The sequence below is a fragment of the Halyomorpha halys genome, unplaced genomic scaffold (assembly GCF_000696795.3).
Source record: "Halyomorpha halys isolate HHAL.00 unplaced genomic scaffold, Hhal_1.1 Scaffold1026.1, whole genome shotgun sequence".
NCBI lineage: Eukaryota > Metazoa > Arthropoda > Insecta > Hemiptera > Pentatomidae > Halyomorpha > Halyomorpha halys.
In genome coordinates, this window is record NW_027105743.1 from 61,566 (window position 1) to 84,590 (window position 23,025).

The following is a 23,025-nucleotide window of genomic DNA, read 5'->3' on the forward strand; positions in this document are numbered from 1 at the left end:
AAAAAAAAAAAAAATAAAAAAAAAAATAAAAAAAAATGAAATATATAGGGTTGTAAATAAGTCCTTTCAGTTGTTGTATTCATGTTTTATTTATAATACGTCACACTTTTCTGAGGCAATTAATACCAACAGAGGATTTTTTATCCTATTTGTAGTATGTAAACATTTGTCTGTTGAAACTTGTTAAGATTAGGTCAGTATTGTGTTTTTGATCCAGCTGAGAAGATGGACGGAAATATCGTGCATTGTAGGGATATTTTGCTTTATTACTTCAAGAAAGAAAAGCGAGCTGCAGAGGCACATAAAACAGAGCACATGTGCCAAAGTCGGTTTGCCAAGTTTCGAACAGGGAATGTTGACATAAATGACGCACCGTGACCTGGTCGCTCACAAGAAATTGAAATTGATGTTAAGGCGATAGTCGATCAAAATACATCCCAATCAGTGTGAGACATTGCAGAAGTCCTAGATGTATCACATACCAACATAGAAAATCATTTGCGGAAGCTAAGCTACGTTTCTAGGCTTGATGTTTGGGCCTCCACTCTCTGAACGAAGCCAACTAGGCAACACGCATTTCCATTTGCGATTCACTGCGAAAACGATCCATTTCTAAAAAGACTTGGGACAGGGAATGAAAAGTGGATTGTCTACGATAATGTGGTGCGAAAAAAATCTTGGAGACCTAGTAACGAACTACCTGGAACCACATCTAAAGCGGGATTGCAACCAAAGAAGATAATACTTTCTGTATGTTGGGATTTCAAAGGTGTGATTTTTTTATTAGCTGTTGCCATAAGATGTATCGATCGATTCCACACCATCCTATCTCACTATTACCGATCATGGACAAAATCCTTGAAAAACTCATTTTAAAATGCCTATACCCCATCCTAGGTTCCGACCATATAATCCCTGATCACCAGTTTGGATTCCGAACATCCCACTCCACCATCCAGCAATGTCATCGTGTGGTGGACGTTGTCTCGTCTTCTTTGGAGAGTGGAATGTACTGCACAGGAGTCTTTTACGATGTATAACAGGCTTTTGATCAAGTCTGGCACCCGGGACTGCTTCACAAACTCCTTAGATTCCTACCTTCTACATACTTCCTCATCGATAGATTATTCCAAATAAACCACAATGATTCCTATCCATCCTTCTATTCTCAGTTCGCTAGTGTTCCTCAAGGTAGTATCCTCGGTCACATCCTCTCCACACTCTATACAGCTTACATCCCAACCAAACACTATCCTCACCACATATGCTGATGAAACATGTGTACTTGATGTTAATAATAACCCTTTGATTGCATCCCAAACTCTCCTATCCCATATCACAGCCCTCAAAGAATGGTGTTGTGATTGAAGGATTAAAATAAATCCCATCAAATAAACTTTACCCTTTGTCATAAACCTACCGACTGCCCTGCAGTCTCCTTTAATAATGTTGATCTTACCCCTGTCGAACAGATCCACTACCTTGGACTGCATCTGGACAAACGACTAACCTGGAATCCTCACACAAGACTGAAATGACAGGAAACTGCACGTCGAATTGGACTATTATAGCACTATACCAACTGGTCCTACTGTCGACCTACTGGACGAACGGTCTTAACTACCAACTCATTACAAACGACTGATCTGCATGACTGTAATAAGGCCAATCTGGACATACGGAGTTGAGCTTTGAGGCTCCACTAAACCTCCGAATTCCTCCCATATCCAATCCTTACACTCCAAAATCCTCAATGCTCCTTACTTTGTCACAAATACAATCACATATAAAGACCTTAATGTTCCATATCTAACCAATCTAGCCCGAACCATATATCATTCCTTCCATTATAAACTCCCTAACCACCCAAACCCACGATTTTCTAACCTTGCTTCCTCATACATTCTTGACAATCCTTGCAGGCGCCAGAAAAGAAGATGGCCACTAGACTTGCTAATGTAAAACGTCATTAGAGTGTTAACAATGGGTAGTTTCTCATTCCATTTTAACTGAGATCAAATTTACTAAATGTATTATAATGTACAGTTGTAAATAGCAAGAAATAAAAAAATAAAATAAAATTTATAGTAAAGGGGTCTCTACGGATAAACAAAAATACACTGCACTATACTGGCACTGGATCTGGTATTTCATAAATTACGTTTCCTATCAATTTGTAAGATTACGATACCTCCATACAAATCTTGTTGTATACCACATTTTGCACAATTTAATCCTTTAAATTTAATAAATTACATGTCTCTAAGAGCTCAATTTGAGGCTCATTAAATACTCTATAAAGTAGTTAATAATGAACAACTCCGCTCCGTAAGAGTAGCATTTTCCTCAATATTTGCCAACATAAATTCATTCAATGTTGATTCATCGTTGTTTTAGAAAAGATATTGGTGCTACGAAAACGATATCTAGGAAAATATTGAGCATAATAAGTTTTATTAGGGCTCAATTTGAAGCTCGTTAAATACAACATAAAGTAGATTATAATGATCATTTAATTCAAAGAATAGCAGTTTTCACAATATTTGCCAAAATAAATATTGCAAAATGATTTTTTTTTTATCGTTTTGGAGGAAAAATATTGGTTTTAGAAAAACTTAATATCAGGAATTATTGAACATTAAGAGCTCAATTAGGGTCGAAATTGAAACTCTTTAAATGCACTATTAAATATTTTATAATAATATTTCAGCAATTTATACATTAGGAGTTATTGCTTATAAACCAAAAGATACAGGGTGATCATTTTGAAAAATATTGGCATATCAAGGATAAGCACCCACAGGGAGTTTGAAAATTTTCACTAGCGTCTTTTTCAAACAGTTTTATACAAGGATCTACTGAAAGAAATTTTTTAACAATTACTTCTAGGTTAACTCTAAACTTCCTAGACCAATAGCGGAATTTGTAGATAGTGATAATACATGCAATAATAATCTCCAATATTACAACCATTAATGTTGAATAATTTTAGGCAAACTTTAATCATTTTTAGATTTAGGTTATAAGCAAATAACCTTAGTGAATAATGTACGGGATACCCTTGCAATCTCGAACATTTGTATAATAAAACTAAGCCCCATAGATGTTTTGTTAAACTACCCTAAAAACTTCTCACAATATTTATATTCAAATACTAACACTTAGTGCTTACATCATAACCAAAATAATTTGCCAAGTGTGAGCGAGGTACTGTTCCAACTCATTCGTAAAGTACTTTGTATGTCCATCTATCTTTCTGTCTAATGCTATTATGACCGATCGTGTTGTTCAACTTTCTTCAAACTTAGTAATAATGTCTACAGAAGCAAAAGCAGTGGCATGAATGATGAAGGGATAACAAAATAACAATTTAGTTTTTTTTTTCTTTTCATGAGGTTTGAAGTTCCAATAACAATTAGTTTACATTATAATGATTTTTTTTTAAATTTGCCAAAAAATACATACACCAAATTTTCAGCAACACTTATGTTTCACAGAAACACTTAATTTTTTCATCAATTCAAGCTAATTAAATACATTTTGTTAAAACTAAACCAATATAGTAAAGGAAATAAATAAGTTCCGCAATAGCTTATGTTGAGCATAATGATCTGACATGGGTACAGAAATCTAATTCCTGACTATGGTATTCTCGGGAAACAGATTTATTTCTTAATGGCCCCTCCTAAGCCTAAAAAGAGAATCTCATTTTTTTTTTTTTTTTTTTTTTAATGCTTAGAAATATTTGAACAGTATTCCAGGTTTTATCTTATTTACAAAAGAAATAGGCATGATTTATCTTGGTGAACTTCAAATCCTAAAGAATTTTAACTGAATTACAAAACCAAATACCCATAACCAACCCCAAAATATTGAGGTTTTTGTGGAATACCATTTTGGCTTAAGACAGCAGTGATCTCGGGTATTAATTTAAATGTTTTATGTTGTAAGGAAGTATCAAACTCAAATGTCAAACAATAGTTTCTATTCTCAATAACCCCACTATACTAAAACAATTTCTAGAAAAAATTTAGAGTAACAAGGTAGAAAGTATGGAGACAGAAGTGGTGCTTGAATCCAGCAATTATCCAGGGTGGGATAACTTCTATTTTTTTTAAACCATTCTAATCTGGTAAAAAAAAACAAAAAAAAAAACGCTGGTAGCCTGTAAGGCTATACCCATACCATAAACTTCAGCCAACCCAGTCATTTTTAATCCACCAAGCTGACACTAAACTTCAGTAGCTAAATAGATTAGACATGACTGGATGGGCTAACAGCCATGGTCTGTGAGAATTCTGAAGAATTTAGAATTGTTAGGACAAGGTTATAGCATCTTTCTGATATTGAAACTTTTTTTCCATGTTTTAATACATAAAGATGAAAATAAAAACATAAGTAACACTCAGATATAATCAGTTTTGATATTTTTAATCCAAAATATTATGGTTTGATTTCAATTCATGCTACCCAATAAAAACTAAAACAATCTTTTTTAGCATTTTTGAGTTTTCTATGACTGTTGTATGAGATAAATTTAAGGTTTATTATCACTAATGACCATTGCGATCATAAATGAACATTTCAATCAACTTTTTCGGTACATATCGAAGACCAAGTGGGCTTTATTAACATAATAGTGTATATCCTAGGTTCCAGTTCAATTCATTTTCAAGGTCACTACAAGTTTTAAATGTTTTTTTTTTCATAGTTAGTACATCTGCCATACTATCCAGGACTATCCCAGTTAGGTTTTTAGATTTATCAACTATTGAAATATGATTTGAAGCAGCATATGTCTTAACTTATAAAACATCCAATGGAAATAAGCAGTAAATCAAATAGTTCAGGATATAAATGTAGGCCAGCAACAAGGTGTCATTGGTGAAAAGGGTGTATAACATACTAACTGTTAAACATATTAACAATATGATGAGGACTATATTTAAAAAAAAAAAAAAAAACCAAGGAATATTCTTCTCTTTGAAATATGTTCTAAACTGTTGGTGAAATATTTGATGGACCATAACTCACAAACTATAGAAAAGATAAAGAAATTACATAGAAAAATTTGCAAATCAACATTAAATACTTAATTAATATAAAACTAATTTAAAACGAAGTAAAAAAATTACCACCTTTAAATAATTTTAAAATAATAAGATTTCAATTAATTGAGTCATTTAAAATTAAAAAAGGAAAAAAAAAAAACAGAAAAATATTATTATGGAAAGTAAAATAAGAATATGGAAGATATAGAAGCTATATTGGCAGCTTGTGTGATCCATAATAATAATAATAAAATGGACTTAAAAGAAGCCTAGTACTTACCAATTGGATCAATTGGTTCATCATCAGTTGTTTCTTCATCCTCTTTTTTCTTCTTTTCTTCTTTGGAATCATCTTTCTTCTTATCAGACTTAACTTCACTAAAAAGAAAAAAAATATTAATAATCAGACAAATTAATAACCACATAAAATACAATAATTACAACAGTTAGGAACTAGCAATTTACCTAGGAATTAAGAGGGATGAATCCATCATAAATGATTGGTGGCTATCACATTCTGTAGCTACTGATGCCAAGGGTTCTTGTTTCTGTAACTGTTCCCTTTGCAATCTTGTTGTAACGCCTGAAGCTGTAGCTAAGATATCTAAATTAGCAGTACTAACTGTACCGCTATTAACTTTACTTTGTGGATTTCTACTTCTTTGCCTTAGACGAGACTTCCCTACAAAATTAATAATGACTAATAAAAAATAATCTTATCTTGGATATATTTAATATGGGCATATATAACATTTTTCTATTTTTTTCCCTTAATTATAGATAGTTCAAGTGACAGTCAAAAAAAGGTAAACAAAATAGCAGAACAAACTATTTATTAGTAACCTAACAAGGAAAAAAATAAGGTTTACCCTGAACTATAGTTTAAACAATAGTTAAAGACAGAACACACAGCTAAATAAAATAAATAGGGCTTATAAAGGAAATAAACGGAATAAAGCTTCCTAGTTGGATTTGACCATATATATTTACATTTCTGTTGAACAGGACTTGATTCAAGTCACTGTCCTAGGAATGGAATCTAACGTAAGTACAAGAACTGCTTGTATACTCGTGCAAATGTCATTATATATACTTAAGTTATAATATAATTTGAATAACTTACGTAACAATCTTTTATAATTTTCGGTCTTTTTGCTGAGATAATAGTATTGAACGCAATCACAAACACTTTTCTTATCTAAATAAGAAGCTATCATTCCAAAATTTTTAGGATGCTGCATGAACTTTTCTTTGAACATCTCCTTTTCAGATTGTGTCCAAACATTTAATAACTGTTTTTCTTTGTAATCAGCAGCAAAATCTTCTAAACGACCATTATTATTAACATAATAAATGCTCCTTTGCTTAGCATCTAACAATAAAGGAGGGACAACAGCATAAGATCTCATTTTCTTATCCTCCATCTAGAACAGAACATAAATTAATTAATTAACAATTATTACATTCAAAACCCGAAAAATAAAAACAATAATATATGAAATTTAATTTTTTTTCTTCGAAACTTAAAATTATTTAAGAAACTAAAGAGTAATTTAAAATAACAAAATTAATTTAACAAGTATCACCAAGAAAACATTAAAAATTAGTAAATTAATATTTTTAAAAACATCAGTCAATCAAAAAAACTAAAAATTTGAGTTCTAGGATATAGGTTCTTCCACTTTAGGTTGAAATCCACTGCGAAAGAAATGCATGATTTCTATTGGAGTCCTAAAAGGACTACCGCAGTATTATGTTTTTGTTTCAGGACATGGTATTACAAAGGTTAATTAAAAAGATGATATAACCTTGTCCTAGGTTAAGTTCATCAATTTTTAAGGGTTCTCTCAGACAAAAACTGTCGGCCAATCCAGCCATATCTCATTCGTTAAGCTGCTTAAACTTAAGTGTCAGCAAGAAGGATGTCAGGGAGACATGAATGGGAGGGATGACAGGCTTGGTCTGTGAAAACTCTGAGAGGAACAAAGTTTTTCCAATCACATTGGAATATTATTATTATTTGACATTTCAACACCTCAGAAGTCCTAAATATTCTGAAGAACTTATAATATCCATTTTTTAAAAACTATTGGATAGAATCTACATATAATACAACAGAAACTATGCAACTAAAAACCTTGAAAGCATATATAAATATATGCATTTTCTTATCCATCCAGCACCCAATCATAAATAAGTTTGTCAGTACATGCAGCACCCAAGGGCAAGTCTTCTAAAGCTGTGCCCACACTGTGTGTTTTTTATATGAAACAAATGCAGGGTGAATAAAGCTTAACCCATGTGACAAACACTCAGTTTTCCTAAAGGGTACTACCCAAACTGACAAAAATTGAATATCCAGTGCAGTTCTGTTTCTGCTGCTTGCAAAACCATATAAAAGTTTAAATGTTTCGCTTTTGTAATATACATCTTTCCAAGCATAGAGGATATTCCCATGAAGCCAGAACACCAATTTTACACACATAGTATAAAAAAATATACAGATCTAATTTCCTAATAGAATAAAAACTATAAAAATAGTTGTATGTACAAAAAATATTGATCCCCCCTTGGTGACAAAAAATTCTGAGAGCGGAGTGTTATGAGGTTTTTGTGTCAAATAAACTTATAAAATGAAAAAGTTAAATTTAGTTCACCTTCAGTGAACACAATGATTTTGTCATATACCTTTAAAAAAACAATAGTAAGAGAAGTGCATAACTAAAAAGATTAAGAACCCCTGCTTTGATCCAAAATGAGGAAGTAGTATTACTTGAAAATTATTTTACTTACTTCTTGCTCTTGAAGCCCATCCATGATTTCTTCAAGATCCGCTTCACTTTTAACACGGGCACCAACCCGATTGAATCGTTCTCGGTCTTCTCTTTGCTTTCGTAATTTTGGAAATATTTTTTCAAAATATTCTCGATTTTTCGCATCTTTTCCTTTCCGTTTCTGAGAATTTTCAATCTATAAATAAAATAAATATATAAGACAAATATATGTTTATAAAATATAAATAATGATAGAATATCAATTAAAATAAACATATCTTCCAACAAAAATCAGTAATTTAAATTAACACAAATGGCATGCATGACATCCCACGTATAATTCTTTTGGACACTGAATACAGAACACTTATTATACATGAAATACAAAACATTTTTAATATTAAAATTCATTTAACTTAAAACTTATATTTACAATGGACATTTTAGTAGTTAACATAGTTAACAGGGGTAAGCCTAAAATCACTAGAAAGTTCCTTGTAACCTGTCTCGCATTACCTTTTCTACTTTCTTGAGCCACTCCTGGACCATATGCGAATAAGTTGTGGTTAATCGTTTCTCTCTAAGTTCTCTTTCAATATGCTTCTTGCGCAGATGATCCAACAATCTTTTCCTGAACCCTATATGTCTAAAACATAAGATAAAGGAAAATATTTAGATAGCAAATATAATTAAAACATCACTTGACATTAATAAAATAAGTGTTATTTACTTTTTTTTATTTTCATGGTAAATTGTTGTATCTGATGGCTGGTTATACAAGGGCTAAAAAATTAAAAAAATAAAACATTAAATCATGAAATTGAAAAATACATTTTAAAAAACTAAAACACAAATCAAATAATAAAAGGATAATGACAACAATCAATGGGAAATGATGGATATTGTTTTAAAGAACATACACATCATGGTGGATATATGGAATATCAAGAAAAAATGTAATATATAAATTTAAATAAAATTTATTCATAAATCAATGCAATAAGGAGATTCTAAATTGACCAAAACTTACCAAATGAATAGTTGGTCCTAAATTAGCTAAAAGCATATGAGCATCCTGAGCTTTCCTCTACAAAACAAAAAAAAAAATGACATAATATACATTCAATTTTACATTATATAAACTATGTATTCTTGTTTATATAAACAAAAATAAAAATACATATCTATACACACATGCAAACATGGACACAAAGAAGATAAATTCACAAATCTAAGTATTACCAACACAATTATAAATACATGATACAGTTATACCCAGTAATTTATTATATTGTAATTTTTGTTTTGTTTGCTTTTTTTTAGTTTTGTAAAATTCATTAATCATCTACTAAGGCTCATTATAAACATATATACTTACAATAGAAATAGCTTATATAACCACACTTAAAAGACTAGTGATGTTATATATCCATAAGGGTAAATAAAATATAAATGTTAATTATTTTTTATATTCTTACTGATTAATTTTAATATTTCCGGCAAGATTTTAAGACTTCTGTTACCAATTTAGAAGTGTGGATATTATTTGCCAATAACATGTTTAAGGGTAAGTTATCAGTTAATTGTGCACAGATATTTGTTTTCTTTATTGTTTTTGAATTGCCATCCTCTAAGTCATTCACTCAAGCCCACAACAATGATAATCACAAGCGAACAAGTTAAGAATACAAGGAGGGTGGTGTTCAGAGGTTTCCCAGTTCTTTTCTTTCAATTTATCCTGATTCAAGATTTCAGTGTATAGACTGGCATTGTCATGAATAAGGATGACATCTCTAATGGATTTATCTTCTCTTTTTATTCAGAAGATGATTTTTCCATAGTAACAACTGACAATAATTAGTGAAAATTACTGTTAATTGATGGAGAAGAAATCAATCCTCAAGGACGATTCTAAAGGGATGAAGAAGTTGAGAAGCATGAGCGGAATAAGCAGACAACTCTTCCACAAACTTTTAATGAACAAGGAATATACAAGCTTCCAAATCAGTGGCAAAAATGTGTTAATCACACTGACTACTTAGAGAAATGATTAAGGTATGATAACTGTTAAACAATAATCAATAAATGTATAAAAAATGATCCCTATTCATATTTGATTCACTCCCATAAATATTTATAAACGAGGGCTGTTTAGAAAGTAAGAGACATTTTGGGCTATCATGGCGATGGGTGGGAGTAGAGCCGTCATCTTAGTGTCTAAACATTTCTACATTCAGTACGCATCCAGCTGTTGTAGCGTGAGGACTGTGCGTTTCTCAATTTGCTCTTTGTGAGTTGTCAAAATGTGCCCTACAACAGAAAATCCCGGGACTTATAAAGTGCGGTCTGTGATTCAGTATTTGCAAGCTCGAAACAACAGGTCTATTGAAATTCATCATCAGCTTTGTGATGTTTACGGGCAGGGGATAATGAGTGAAAGCTGAGTGAGGCAATGGTTCATTGATCTTAAAAATGACTGTACCAGTGTTCACAACTAGGACAGCAGTAGCAGGCCTAGCCTTGTGACTGATGACCTAACAATGCAAATCAATGACAAAATTCATGAAAACCGTTGTAGCATGATTACAGAACTGTTAGAACATTTTCTCCAAATTTCACGGAGTTTGGTGCATCAAATTGTGGTGGAGAAGCTTGGATACTACAAATTTTTTGCTCAGTGGGTTCCGAAAATCCTAAGACCACCAGAAACAGAGACTTGGGTGAAACAGGTCAACTGTGAAACAAAACAGCAGCACACACACATCCTCCCAAGAAACCACGAAAGTGTTTGCAAATGCTGTCAGCAAGAAAGGTCATGGCTACTGTGTTTTGGGACCCTAAATCAGTGCTTCTCGTTGATTTTTTGAACATGGAGCAACAATCAACTCAGAAAGATACTGTGAAACACTAAAAAAATTACTGCGCACCATACAAAATAAGTGTCAGAGAAAACTAAGCACCAAGGTGTTTTTCATGACAACGCACATCCACACATGGCCAATCGTACCCGGGCACTCTTGGATGGTTTTGGATAGGAGGTGATTGACCATCCACCATACACCCCGGATTTGGCACAGAGCGATTACCACCTCTTCCCAGCGATGAAAAAATGGCTTGGTAAACAACATTTTGATACTGACGTCGAACTGCATGCTAGTTCACAGTTTACACAAACTAGTGTAAACCAGTGGTTGAAATCGCAGGCGGCAGATTTCTACACAGAGGGTATTGAAAAACTTGTGCAACGTTATGATAAATGTCTCAATTTGATTGTATTTTACTGTTTTGAAGTCTCAATTATGTAGAAAAATAGCTTAAGAGTGTATCTTTCAAATGTATATATTTGTGAATTGTTTATTTCAAAACGTCGGTTACTTTCTGAACAGCCCTCATATATAACACTTATACAAATACATAAATACATACATATATATTTTATTTTTTAAAGTAAGATAGAGTTCAGCAATAACCAATAATAAATACAGTTATGTGAAACTATAATAAAAAAAATAAAATAAAAAAATGCTGACATTGTAACAACCATTCTAACTATAAATGACTCAAATTATAAAATTTTAATCAATATTGGCTTTATAAAACAAAGAAAGTTGCTTTTTGAAATATATCTGGTAATAAATTTTAATCCAGAACATATTGTTGACCAAGTGATTTATTTTGTCTATCTTGTCAGATAATTTTTAAATGCACTGTCATATATTAACAATTTCAAATTTCTATTACTTTCATATTTTAAATATTGTCTCACATTGTGTTTGTTATCTATAACATATAAATCCATGTATTTTCAGTTTCTTGTTTGTTATAATTTGTTTTAATTATTTTATGTGTGATTTATTTATTGTTTTATTACGATCTGTTATTTATCCTTTCTAAATCAAATTATTGCTGCTTTTCTACAGCTTTGCTAATAGTAAGTTTTTATTATTTTGATATTTTAGGTTATAATGCAATTCATGTTAAGTTTATAACAGTCTAGATTTTTAACCATTGTTTTGGTTAAAAAAAAAAAAAAGAATTTTCGAATAATTTGAAATCCCTTCTCCAATTTCTTTTTTATTCAGAACCTTTTGTAGGCATATTAGTATATTTTAGCTGTTTTATTGTATATTTAAAGATTTGTAGCTGTATGTATGGTTTTTTACTCCGTATTTTACATGTTTTTTTATTATATGGCATATTCTGGAGGTTTTTTAATGCATACAAATTCAGTTCTAGCTTATAAATTAATGTAAAGAAAAAACTGTTCAAACTATAAATGTTCTAACACCCAATTTTAATATAATTAATGTTTGTCATACCCTATTTTCAGCATATATTTTTTGAGCTGGACTTTGATGTTTAGGCTGAGGTACTTCTTCCTCCTCCTTCTTAATAGCTGGTTTCTTAGCAGCTTCTTCTAGCTCTTGCTAATAAGGAAAATTTCATAACAGATTATAAACTAATTATATTTGATTTTTAAATTATCAAAACATAATAATTTATAAGAAATCAAAATAATATGGTGACAATATCATAGAAAAACAAGAATATACTGTTTACAAGTTAAAACAAAATTTAGGACGGCCAGCCTCCTGAAAAATTTAGTTACCTAAATTGTATTGTTCTGAAATTCTTTAAAAAATAAGGTTCACTTAATTACAAAGATTTCTTGAAAAACTTCTCAGTGTACTGGTAAATTAACAAATTAATCCATTTTAAATACTATCTCAGTTTTAGGCAACATTAATATTTTGTTATTGATAAATTCTATTTAGTATTTCTGAAAATCAGACATTTTTTCAGGATTACTTTACTTAAGATACAAAAGTATGTTAAGATACGAAAATATGTTAAGATAAAAAAGTAAGAAGTTAAAATGAGATTCACTCTATCTTCCTGAAATTCTGAGTTCAACGATTACCCTATTCATGGCAATTGAGAGCAGTAGCACCTTATATTGGGCACTAAACCAGTATGAAAGCTCAGCATATCAATATGAGTGACTGAGGGGTAAGAAAACCTTTCTCACCATTTGTGAACTCAAAACATTAGTCTAAAGATCCTATAAGAATAGTATACTTCTTATAAAATACAAAAGATCCTCGAGATTAGATCAATATCTTCAGCTTTAAGTATTAGCTGTTTTGAATCCACCTGTCTATAGAAAGCAGGTGGAATCTTTTACTAAATTCTTGAGATATTTCAGCAGAGATTAGCCTGGGAGAAGGCCAATTATTGTTTTCGACTAATTTCTTGTAAGGATTTTAAAATCTGAATTTTGCTTTTCCCGTGACAAATTGATGAAAAGTGGGATTTTTTATATAAAGTTTGAAGTGTGTTTTATATAAAGTGATATTTTCAAAATCACTACATTTCCTCATCTTTGTTTTCAGGATTTAACAGGGCGTCTAGCATAGTAACTAGAAGAAATATTCTGACTTTACCATATTTTTTCCAAGTTTTCCTTGACCAAAAATAGTAAAATTTATACAACCTATAGAAAATAAAAGTACTCCCACAACTCCTACTGGCAATATAAAGGTTAAAATATTGTAAGTAGAACTTTTAGTTATTTATTGAACACTGATATTTAGAATAATAACCAAAGCACAACACAGAGGTCAGTTATTTATTTAATAATTTATAGATAGACATTCATTTATATGTCTGCAAAAGTATAAATTTAAACAAAAACAAATTTGTATCGAATACTTGTCTAGGCTTTGGAATATGATGGAAGGGAAATATGGGGTTATAAAACCTCCAACTAGCCAAAATGGCAGATAACAATGTCATATTCTGAGGATTATATTGGGATAACTCATGATTTCATTGTTGAATCACAAAAAAATATAAGCGTAAAACATTTAATCACATAGAGTAAAATCATGAATGGCAGAATAATTTTTTTTTTCTTGTTAATTAAAACAGTTTATTATTAAAAATAATAAACCAACAAAAAAAAGAAAGAAAAAAAATAGCACATTATCACATGATAGTGTGAAACATTTTTTATTTTCATGAATGAAAAAGACATGAAGCAAAATGTGAAGTCCCAAGTAATCTTGGGTAGACCAGTGACTTTAGTGCCAAATGAAAAAAATCACTCAATAATGTTGAGGAAAAGCTATGGTTGACAGTATATAAAATCTTTATATTTGTTAGAAAATGGCGAATGGTAATGTAGAGTTCCGAGAACCACCCTCGGATGGCCAATGTCTGGTGCCAAATCTGAAAAAAATCATCCCAATAATCTGAACAAAAGCCACGGATGGATTCCACATAACTTGATACATAAAACCTCAAATGGTGAGATGGAGTAATTTTTTTTCTTGATCAATTACAAAGATTCACAATTAAAAACAATAAACAGTATTTTCCTTGACAGGATTATCCTTTAAAAACGCCTTGTCTTAAAACTTTTAATGTTATAGATTATGTACTCCCACAGAAATGGCTGTAAGATCGTTTAGTACATAACAAAACTGTATAACCAGCTTTAGTTAACTAGTGGAACAGAAACTATATAAAAAAATAAATTCTATGAAGAATGGATATTAATCATGGTTGGATTTTTGGTAATGAATGCTTCTACAAAATCGAAGCAATAAAAACAAATTAATTATTCAACCATACTAGCATATTACATACATTCATTTTATTGACAATGAAATTTTTAAAGTATAAAATTATCTCATAACTATCATATAACAGTACGATCTGTGTTAATAATCACCTGTTTTCTTTTTAATTTTGAAATCTGAAGTTCAGTCTTAGTTATTTCCCTATCAACTTTAGCAATGCCATGAAGAAGATCATCTTTCGTAGAGCGAAAATTAGCATCTTCTTGTAAAGCTTCTGAAGGCAATGTGGGTGATATTGCTTCAACTTGAGGATTATAAGTTGCTGCAGGCTGCGAATCATCCTTAAAAAAGTTGTTAATAAATATACAAAACGGAAATTAATACTTCTACAATATTAAAATTAATATTATTTACTCTAGTATCAACCCGCAAACTTCTCTGGTGGTCAGATTTAGGTTCACCAAGTCTTATTTTCTTGATTGGAGTATCAACTGCTTGTGAAGGTGGACCTCCCATTTGATCTCTGTAATTTTCATTCCTGAAAACAATGTTAACACAAAAATAAAGTATATGTAATCTTTGATTTAAAAGAATTTTGACTATTTTTTTTTCTGAATCTTAACGACAATATAAGACATTGAAAGTAAACATAAAATTATAATTTTCAAATGAATTTAACGAATAATTTCCATGTTTTCAATTATGTTTCTAATCAGCAGGGACATTAAAAGAAGGGTTAAATGGAGACATCCCCACTTTAGCCAACTCTAATCATTACTTTAGGTGACTTACATAACACGATAATGATATTTACATAATACCAAAAACAGAGGTACCAGGTAGGGACTGGCTGCATGCCTTTTTAAAGAGAAATCCTAAGGTAGTCTTAAGAACACCAGAACCTAAATCTGTAGCAAAATCCTTTAAAATATATATTGGGTTGTAAAATAAGTTCGTAGCGTTTTTCAATATTTCAACTTAATCCTCTCTGTGTTTATAAAATTATGTTTACTTGGTCAATATTGTTAACATATTCTTAAAAAGGATTAGTTAAGGTGCTTTTATCCATCAGTTTCAACCGAGACTCCTTATCTTTAAATGGTATTTGGCTTGCTCAAAATGGAAGAGAAAAAAATTCATCTTCGTAATATAATGATTTTTTATTTCTGAAAAGGAAAATCCACTGCACAGACAGTTAATAAAATTTGCAGGGTGTATGGCGATGATGCCTTAGGATAAAGCATTGTCGGTAAGTAGTTTGCTTGCTTCAGAACCGGAAATTTCGACTTGGAAGAAGCAAAGGACTCAGGTCTTCCTTTAACTGTTGATGATGATGACCAAATTCAAGCATTGGTCACAGACAACCCTCACTCTACGACACGGGATATCACAGAAACGCTTAAGTTATCTCATGCAAGTGTCTCAAATCATTTGTGTCCCATAATCGTAAAGGCATAGTTTTCCATGAGGCCCGTCCTCACGTGTCTTTGCAGACCCAGCAGAAATTATTGGAGTTTGGCTGGAATGTGATCCCCCACCCACCCTATTCACCAGACCTTGCCCCAACAGATTTTCACTTATTTCGGGCCCTTCAAAACTCTCTTAACGGGGAATACTTCAATTTCCTCAAGGATTGCAAAACACATATAGAGGAATTTATTGTGAAAAAAATCTGAGAAGTTCTGGAGAGACGGAACTAAAAAATTACCTGAAAGATGGCAACATGTAATAAATCAAAATGGGTCATATATAATTGATTAAAAATATTTACAAGAATCACAAGTTTTTATTGAAATCACCAGTAAAAAACGCTACGAACTTATTTTATAACCCAATAGCATTTTTATTTTCAACACCTCTGAAAAAATATTTTAAAGGACTTTATATGTTAGAAATTCAAAATATTAAAAACTCATACGTAAACACAAGACCCTAAGTTGCACAGTATTTTTAATTTGTAGAGCTTCAAACACATATTACAGGACCTAAGTATATTAAAAATCTTAAAATGTAAAATTAAATCTATTTGCCAGCATGCGATCTTAAAAACAACTCTAAAGGACCTTCCAATGGGCCAAGATTGCATAACTATTGTAGAGGGCCAGACCAGTACAGAATAAGTGCTTAATCCTAATACTGAGTAGTCCTGAGGCCTAGAACCAAAGTTTTACCATAATATTCTGACAGTCTTCAGGACTGCCGTGGTCCCCCTGAGTATGTTCAGTGGTTCAGGACAGCCCTAGCGCTCAATGAGTCAAAAACTCTTCTCCTCTCAAGTGTAATCAAAATAATATGATGTATACTTATGCTTATACAATTTTATTATTTCATATAATTCTTATTCAAATGTATAGCAAGAAAATGATAAATTATGTCTGATCATTTCATATTTTTGAAATTGGGTATTGGGGATTTTCCTGGCAATTAGCAATGGTATAAAGCATTGTCAATTCAACTAGTTCTTTGAGGAATATTTGGAGTCAATTCTGCTTTCCACCATTTTTCATAGTTTTTTTTTTTTCCTTTTCCTACGTCGGCCCAAGACTCCCGTTAGAGTCCTACACTGCCCCTGTTGTTATATTATAAAAGAATGGAGCTGAGGATATAAATTGTTATTATTTATTAATTATTATTATTTAAGTTAATTTGTTATTATTTATTTAATTTTAAAAATCTAATTTGGATTCTGCTATAAATTTGCACAACGCCTGAATAGCAGCCCTATCGAGATCTGCCAGCCCTTGGAGAAAGCGCTATTGTTTTGGATGAGGGGATATTTAATCCTGTATTTGTCATATCTACTCCAATTTAGTATAATATGTGATGGGCCTTCAATAGAGTTGCATGTCGAACATTTATCATTATTTTTAACTTTGATTAATGTTAAGCCGCGATTTGTACGACCGTGGTTAATTCTTAATCTTGTAAGTAAGACTATATATTTTCTGTTTAACTTGACACAAGTGTTAGAGAACCATAGGCGTGGAGAGATGTTAGGTTGGATAGTGAAATGATCTTTCCCTTTCAAACTTGACTCCCAGGCATACCTATCCTGCCATTCACTAATGAAGTCTTTTTTTAACCACCTAAAAATTTCCTGTAAAGGCAGTTTCGCATTTTCCACTCTACCCGAACATCATTTTGCTATCATATCAGCTCGCTCATTGCCGTACAAACCCACATGACCTGGAACCCATTGGACCTTAAATTTGTAATTTGATGAACTATGAACTTCTTCTATTATGTTATTTATTAGGTAAGAGGAAATATGTTGCCGATGTATGTTTTTGAGTGAATTGCATACAGATACTACTGTTAGAATTATGAGTTTTGTATTCTTATATTTTCTGTTTGCTATTTTGAAAGCTTCAACGACACCGTATAATTCAGCACTGTATATGCTAAATTTGGTGGGGAGGTTTATCGATGTATCCTGGTTATATTGGACATCATATATCCTGACTGCAACTTTGTTTTTATCTTTAGATGCATCTGTATAAATTTTTAGATAATTTTTATACTTTTCAGACAATATTTCTAGTGTTTTCTGTTTTAGAACTGTCGGTGGATAGTGGTTAAGTCTGATTAGAATAGTTTGGGATTGGTTTTTATGTTGATTTGTGACTTTGGAATGGGAGTACGTAGGTCGAGTGGTCCGGGGTTGATGGCAAGTGTATTAAATAGGTGTTTTGTTTCTTGGGCTATGATTCCTACTTTTGGAATGAATAAAGTGCCGTTTCGAATAGCTTGATATAGAGGATGGCAACTATTAGAGGCCACTTTTAAAAGGAATTTTTTTACTAACCAATTTCTTCACATTTGGAGAGGCGATTTGCCTGCTTCTGCTTGCAATGCACTTGTTGGACTTGTGCGGAATGATCCTAAACATACCCTAAGAGCATCGTTTTGAGTTGTATCTAGCTTTTTAATTAATGGTGAGCTTGACTCATTGTATATTATGGATGCATAGTCTATTATTGGTCTCGTCATAGTTTTGTAAATGGTAAGTAGGTTATGTGGGTGGGCTCCCCAAGTTACCTCTGTTATTGATTTTATAATGTTTAATGTCTTGGTTGCTTTGTTGTAAGTGTTTTGGATGTGTGTTCAAAAGGAAAGTTTTGTGTCAAGATAAACCCCTAAGAATTTTATTGTATTTGTGACTTCTATTGCACCCCTACTTGTGTGGATAATTAATTGTGTAAAGTTTAATTTTCTTCTTTTTGTGAAAGGGATAATTTTGCATTTTGATATGTTAATTTGAACATTAAGTGCATGTAGGTTTTCTTCCAATGTATTGAATCCTTTTTTTATTTTAATCCTATTTTTCATAGTTGATGGCATTCATATTGTAATGATTATCACCTGTTATTTTATTTATTGAAATTAAACATTCAAAGTGTAGTGGCTAAAAAAATATACTTTACAACTACCATGGATAACTATCAATCTAGGGTTCTAATTTAATTTTTAGCTGGATCGAAAGCAATCTGTTCAAACACTGTTATGAATGTGTTGAGTGAATATTGGTCTGTATAAGCAATAGGCTTTCTTTCACACCACAATTAGGGCCCTTAACCTAGCCTATTTGAATCCCAGTCGTTTACCAATCTTTCTAAATGTTACTTTCTCTTCAATTAAACCCTTCCATTTCCTCCTAATAATTATCAATATCTATTTTTACATAAACTCTTGACTTTTTTACCAACATTGACGAAATCATTGCAGAAGATCAGAGTAACCTTTATTATACAAATCTATAAAACCACAGAAAAAAAAAAGGACGGAACAAATGGTCAATGGAGGGGATAGTATCAAGTGTGCAGTAACAAACCCCTCCCCCTGACTGGTATACACATATTGGTGAACTCTACACCAAATGAAAAATCAATTGCTGTGCTCAAAATGCATAGAAATTAAATAACTATAAAACAATAAATGGCACTTTTAAATAAGAGTTAAAAATTATCAATATGATATGATATTTAAAAAAATAATAAATAAATCTGTAACGCTACCCATGAAGGGCCAGGTGTTCAATACTTTATAAGAAGGTACTGTTACTAGACCAACAGTTGTACAAGGAGATGATTTGGCCAGAATCACGTTCAACCACCAGATTTTTCCACATATGATATTAAAAAATATAAAAATGAAATTCATCACAAATGAAAACATTGTAATTTAAGTTCTAAAGCTTAGGTATACTATAAATCAGTCCAAACAACGTTAATTTCCTTTTTAGAGACTATAGGCCACTACTTATTTCATCAAGTAACAATTCTAAACATTCCTGAGAACACCTCGTTAACTACAAGGAAACACAAACCACTGCACAATACAGATAGGTTGAATTATAAAATCACGATGAATTATTTGCAAGCAATTCCATAAAAAAACTGCACGTACAGGAGTCTCAGTGAATGATCAGTTCAAATAAAGACAACAAAATGTATTCCACCATAAAACAAATAAATGGTTATAACAAATGGTTCAGAAAATGGAGCTATCAGTATTAAGAATTTGAAATCAATTGAGCTGTTTTAAATATCTAATTGGGTTTGTCAAGAATGAGCAATAAATCAAGAGTAAACAAGATTTACATCCTTCTTTGGTAAAAGGGACCCACATTTATACTCTTTAATTATTATCAAATTAAAATGGTAATCATAAAACTATTGATAGAACCTCTTTACTGTGATTAGTTTTATATGCTTAGATAAAAAGGTTTTAAGATAAACATTGTAATAAAAATTGATAATACATATTATAGCTTAGGTCAATGAAGTATAAGTAATTACAGACATTATAAGTAAAAAATCAAACATTGGATTACTAGTAATAAATATAAGTCATTTGAACACTTCACCATAAAGCTTTTGTAAGTTAACTCAATTAAATTATATGACATTAAATAGAACTTACTGATGAAGTCTATTGCGTGGCAAAGACAAATAATCAGCATTGGTCAGCAACGATATTCTTGGTTTTAGCTGCTCCCTAACAAATTCCACATTTTGAGCTCTTTCGCTTACCAAGTTCTGTAAAAGAAAATAATAGAATTTATAGTAACAGAATATCAATTAAAAAATTAAATGAAAAGCTAAAATTTTATATTTCATTAGACTTGCAAAATAGCTGTCCAAAGCAGTGACCAATCAATATGGTAAAAATACATACAACTAATTGCATTACTAATACACAAAAATAATAATGATTAAAATAAAACAGCCACAAAACATGAGAAGTATAATTGCCATTATTGCTAACAGTAACTTAAGCATGTAATCAAATTGATCATATCTATTAAAATTGTTTTCAACTAATATAATTATACAAAATAACAATAGCATGGAATACTATTTCTGCTAAGAAATGACATCAGAAATTACAATATAAAATAAAAAGTAGTCAACCCAACGGTGGTAAAAGAAATAATTCAAAATATAAATATCAATGGAAAACCCTTACCACTCTGCTTAATTACGGCATTTAATGTCTAAAAAATATTAAAGCAAAGCTATTTGAGGTTATAAATAATGTTGAACTGTCAGACACCATAATAAATCCACATTATTCTAAGTTAAAAATAATTTGAGTTACCAATTATAGAATTGTAATGTAATGTCAAAGACATGCGATTGAGGTCTTTTAATTAATAATTTTGAAAGAACACTTCTGAACTGGACGGTAACTATAACAAAGCAACATCATTAATCTGAGAATACTAATGGTAAGTTTATATCTGTTTTTTTTCCTACAAATTCGTTAAATAGACTATCATTCCTAAAAAATGGATATTAAAAGTCCAAAAATACACTACTATAAAAATGATCCATTTAAAACTCTTTTTTAAACAGTATGAACATTATTTAAAATAATTTCACCAAAACCAAATAGTTTGTAAATTTACAGAATATTTAAAATTTAAGAATAAGTTAAAAGTAAGAATATTTATTTTGGAACAAAATTATCGTTTTCCATTTTTGTATTATATTAACCACAATTTTTATCTTATGATTTACTTTTATGACTTAAAACTACTGTAGCATAAAATAAATAAATTGCTAAAAACCAAGAAGAAACTGTTTTATAATCATAACAACAAAGACGTATACTTTTAATTTTCTTAGAGAACTATAACCAGGACAGAACACAAGACCCTTGAGTCTGACAATTTTCTGTGACCTCCCAGTCAAGGGGTTGATAAACATAAATAGGATTTTAAAATACCAAGTTAGAAAATGCTTTGATTATTCAGTGGCTGCCAGTATAGTGAAGACCATTGCTGGATGTCAGGTACCTTTCCACCATATATACCTTGTCTAATCAACAAAGTATCTTTGGTAGAAATTTATCTGACAGCTAGCTAGCACTGGTCAACCGACAATTTTGACAACCATTAGAATTTTAGGGTTAATGAAAGATACTTGTTAGTGAAACAAAAAAAAAATTATCACTTTTTATCAGAGAGAGATTGATAAACATACATTTTTGAAAACTATCCTAATAATCACATCAAAATATAAAACTTCAATAAAACAGTAAGTAACTTAATGATCTCAATCACCTTTTCTAAACAACCAATATTCTTTGTTTGATTATTTAATAACAACTCTTAAAAAATATTATAACCTTAAAAAGTTTAATACTCATTTTATTGAATAATTTAATGAAAAGTAATAATAATACATGGTAAAAGGTATATGACAAAGATAAAATTTTTTAGTATTTTAAAAGAGTATTAATAAGAAAAATGTATACATTAAAAAAAAAAGTAAAAATAACGCTTGGGTATTTTTAAAATAATGACTAACCTACAATGATAAATATGAGTTTAATATCAGTTTTCACAAAGAGAGGAATAAGATATTAAGGTAACAGAAAGTTTTACATATTTTTAAATACATACTGAGCTCCTGCTGGATGGATAAATGTCACGATAAGGGACTGGTGTGGCTCCAGGAGGAGGAGCAGCATACGGAGTGGGATGAATATAACGCATAGAGCTGTAGTTTGAACCAGATACTCCTGAATAGGGTCCCGGGTTGTGGCTACTAACCGGTATATGCTGCTGAGGTTGGTTGGATTTATAAGAGCGCACATCTCTTTCTGGGTTTTGATTTGGTCTCCTAAACATAAAATAAAATATTTAATATTTAAACATAGGGTACATATAAAAGGATTTTAAAATGTTAGGCAACATTAAATAATTAAATGAATAAACAAACAAATGTGTGTTTGGGAATGTATTCATCTTACTCAATAAGTACAATAAATAATATATAAGTCTATCTAAGAAGATTCACATGTACAAATATAAAGTAGCACTTCAATCATAACCTACTGGAAACGGTAATAAAAAAAATTGATAAAAATTAATGATATTTCTCAGCTATAACTATAAATTAAGAGATTTCTTTTTTAATCAGACAAGGCAAAAAATAAATAAATAAAAACCAATGTTCAAGAAAATAAATGTCACAGATTCATATAATGGATAGTGATTCAAGTGCAGTACAATAAATTTGTTTCAATGAGTTTTAAATTAAACAATAAATAATTAATAAAAAGATACAAAAGATAAAAAATATTAACAATTAAAATTTCATGCTTCAG

General features: G+C 30.8%; 1 protein-coding gene across 2 annotated transcripts in view; it reads right to left on the reverse strand.

The window, feature by feature from the left end:
* The window catches only part of LOC106687921 (nuclear receptor corepressor 1), a 73,092-nt gene that overhangs the window by 45,527 nt on the left and 4,540 nt on the right, over nucleotides 1-23,025 (reverse strand). For both annotated transcript variants that reach the window (XM_014432091.3, XM_014432090.3), the window contains exons 2-13: nucleotides 22,319-22,538; nucleotides 20,332-20,447; nucleotides 14,824-14,947; nucleotides 14,562-14,750; nucleotides 12,145-12,252; nucleotides 8,856-8,912; nucleotides 8,556-8,608; nucleotides 8,342-8,471; nucleotides 7,845-8,021; nucleotides 6,175-6,475; nucleotides 5,517-5,733; nucleotides 5,332-5,429 (exon numbers count right to left, since the gene is read on the reverse strand). In XM_014432091.3, the coding sequence (XP_014287577.1) occupies nucleotides 5,332-5,429; nucleotides 5,517-5,733; nucleotides 6,175-6,475; nucleotides 7,845-8,021; nucleotides 8,342-8,471; nucleotides 8,556-8,608; nucleotides 8,856-8,912; nucleotides 12,145-12,252; nucleotides 14,562-14,750; nucleotides 14,824-14,947; nucleotides 20,332-20,447; nucleotides 22,319-22,538 (1,790 nt within the window). The remainder of the gene's footprint in view (nucleotides 1-5,331; nucleotides 5,430-5,516; nucleotides 5,734-6,174; nucleotides 6,476-7,844; nucleotides 8,022-8,341; nucleotides 8,472-8,555; nucleotides 8,609-8,855; nucleotides 8,913-12,144; nucleotides 12,253-14,561; nucleotides 14,751-14,823; nucleotides 14,948-20,331; nucleotides 20,448-22,318; nucleotides 22,539-23,025) is intronic.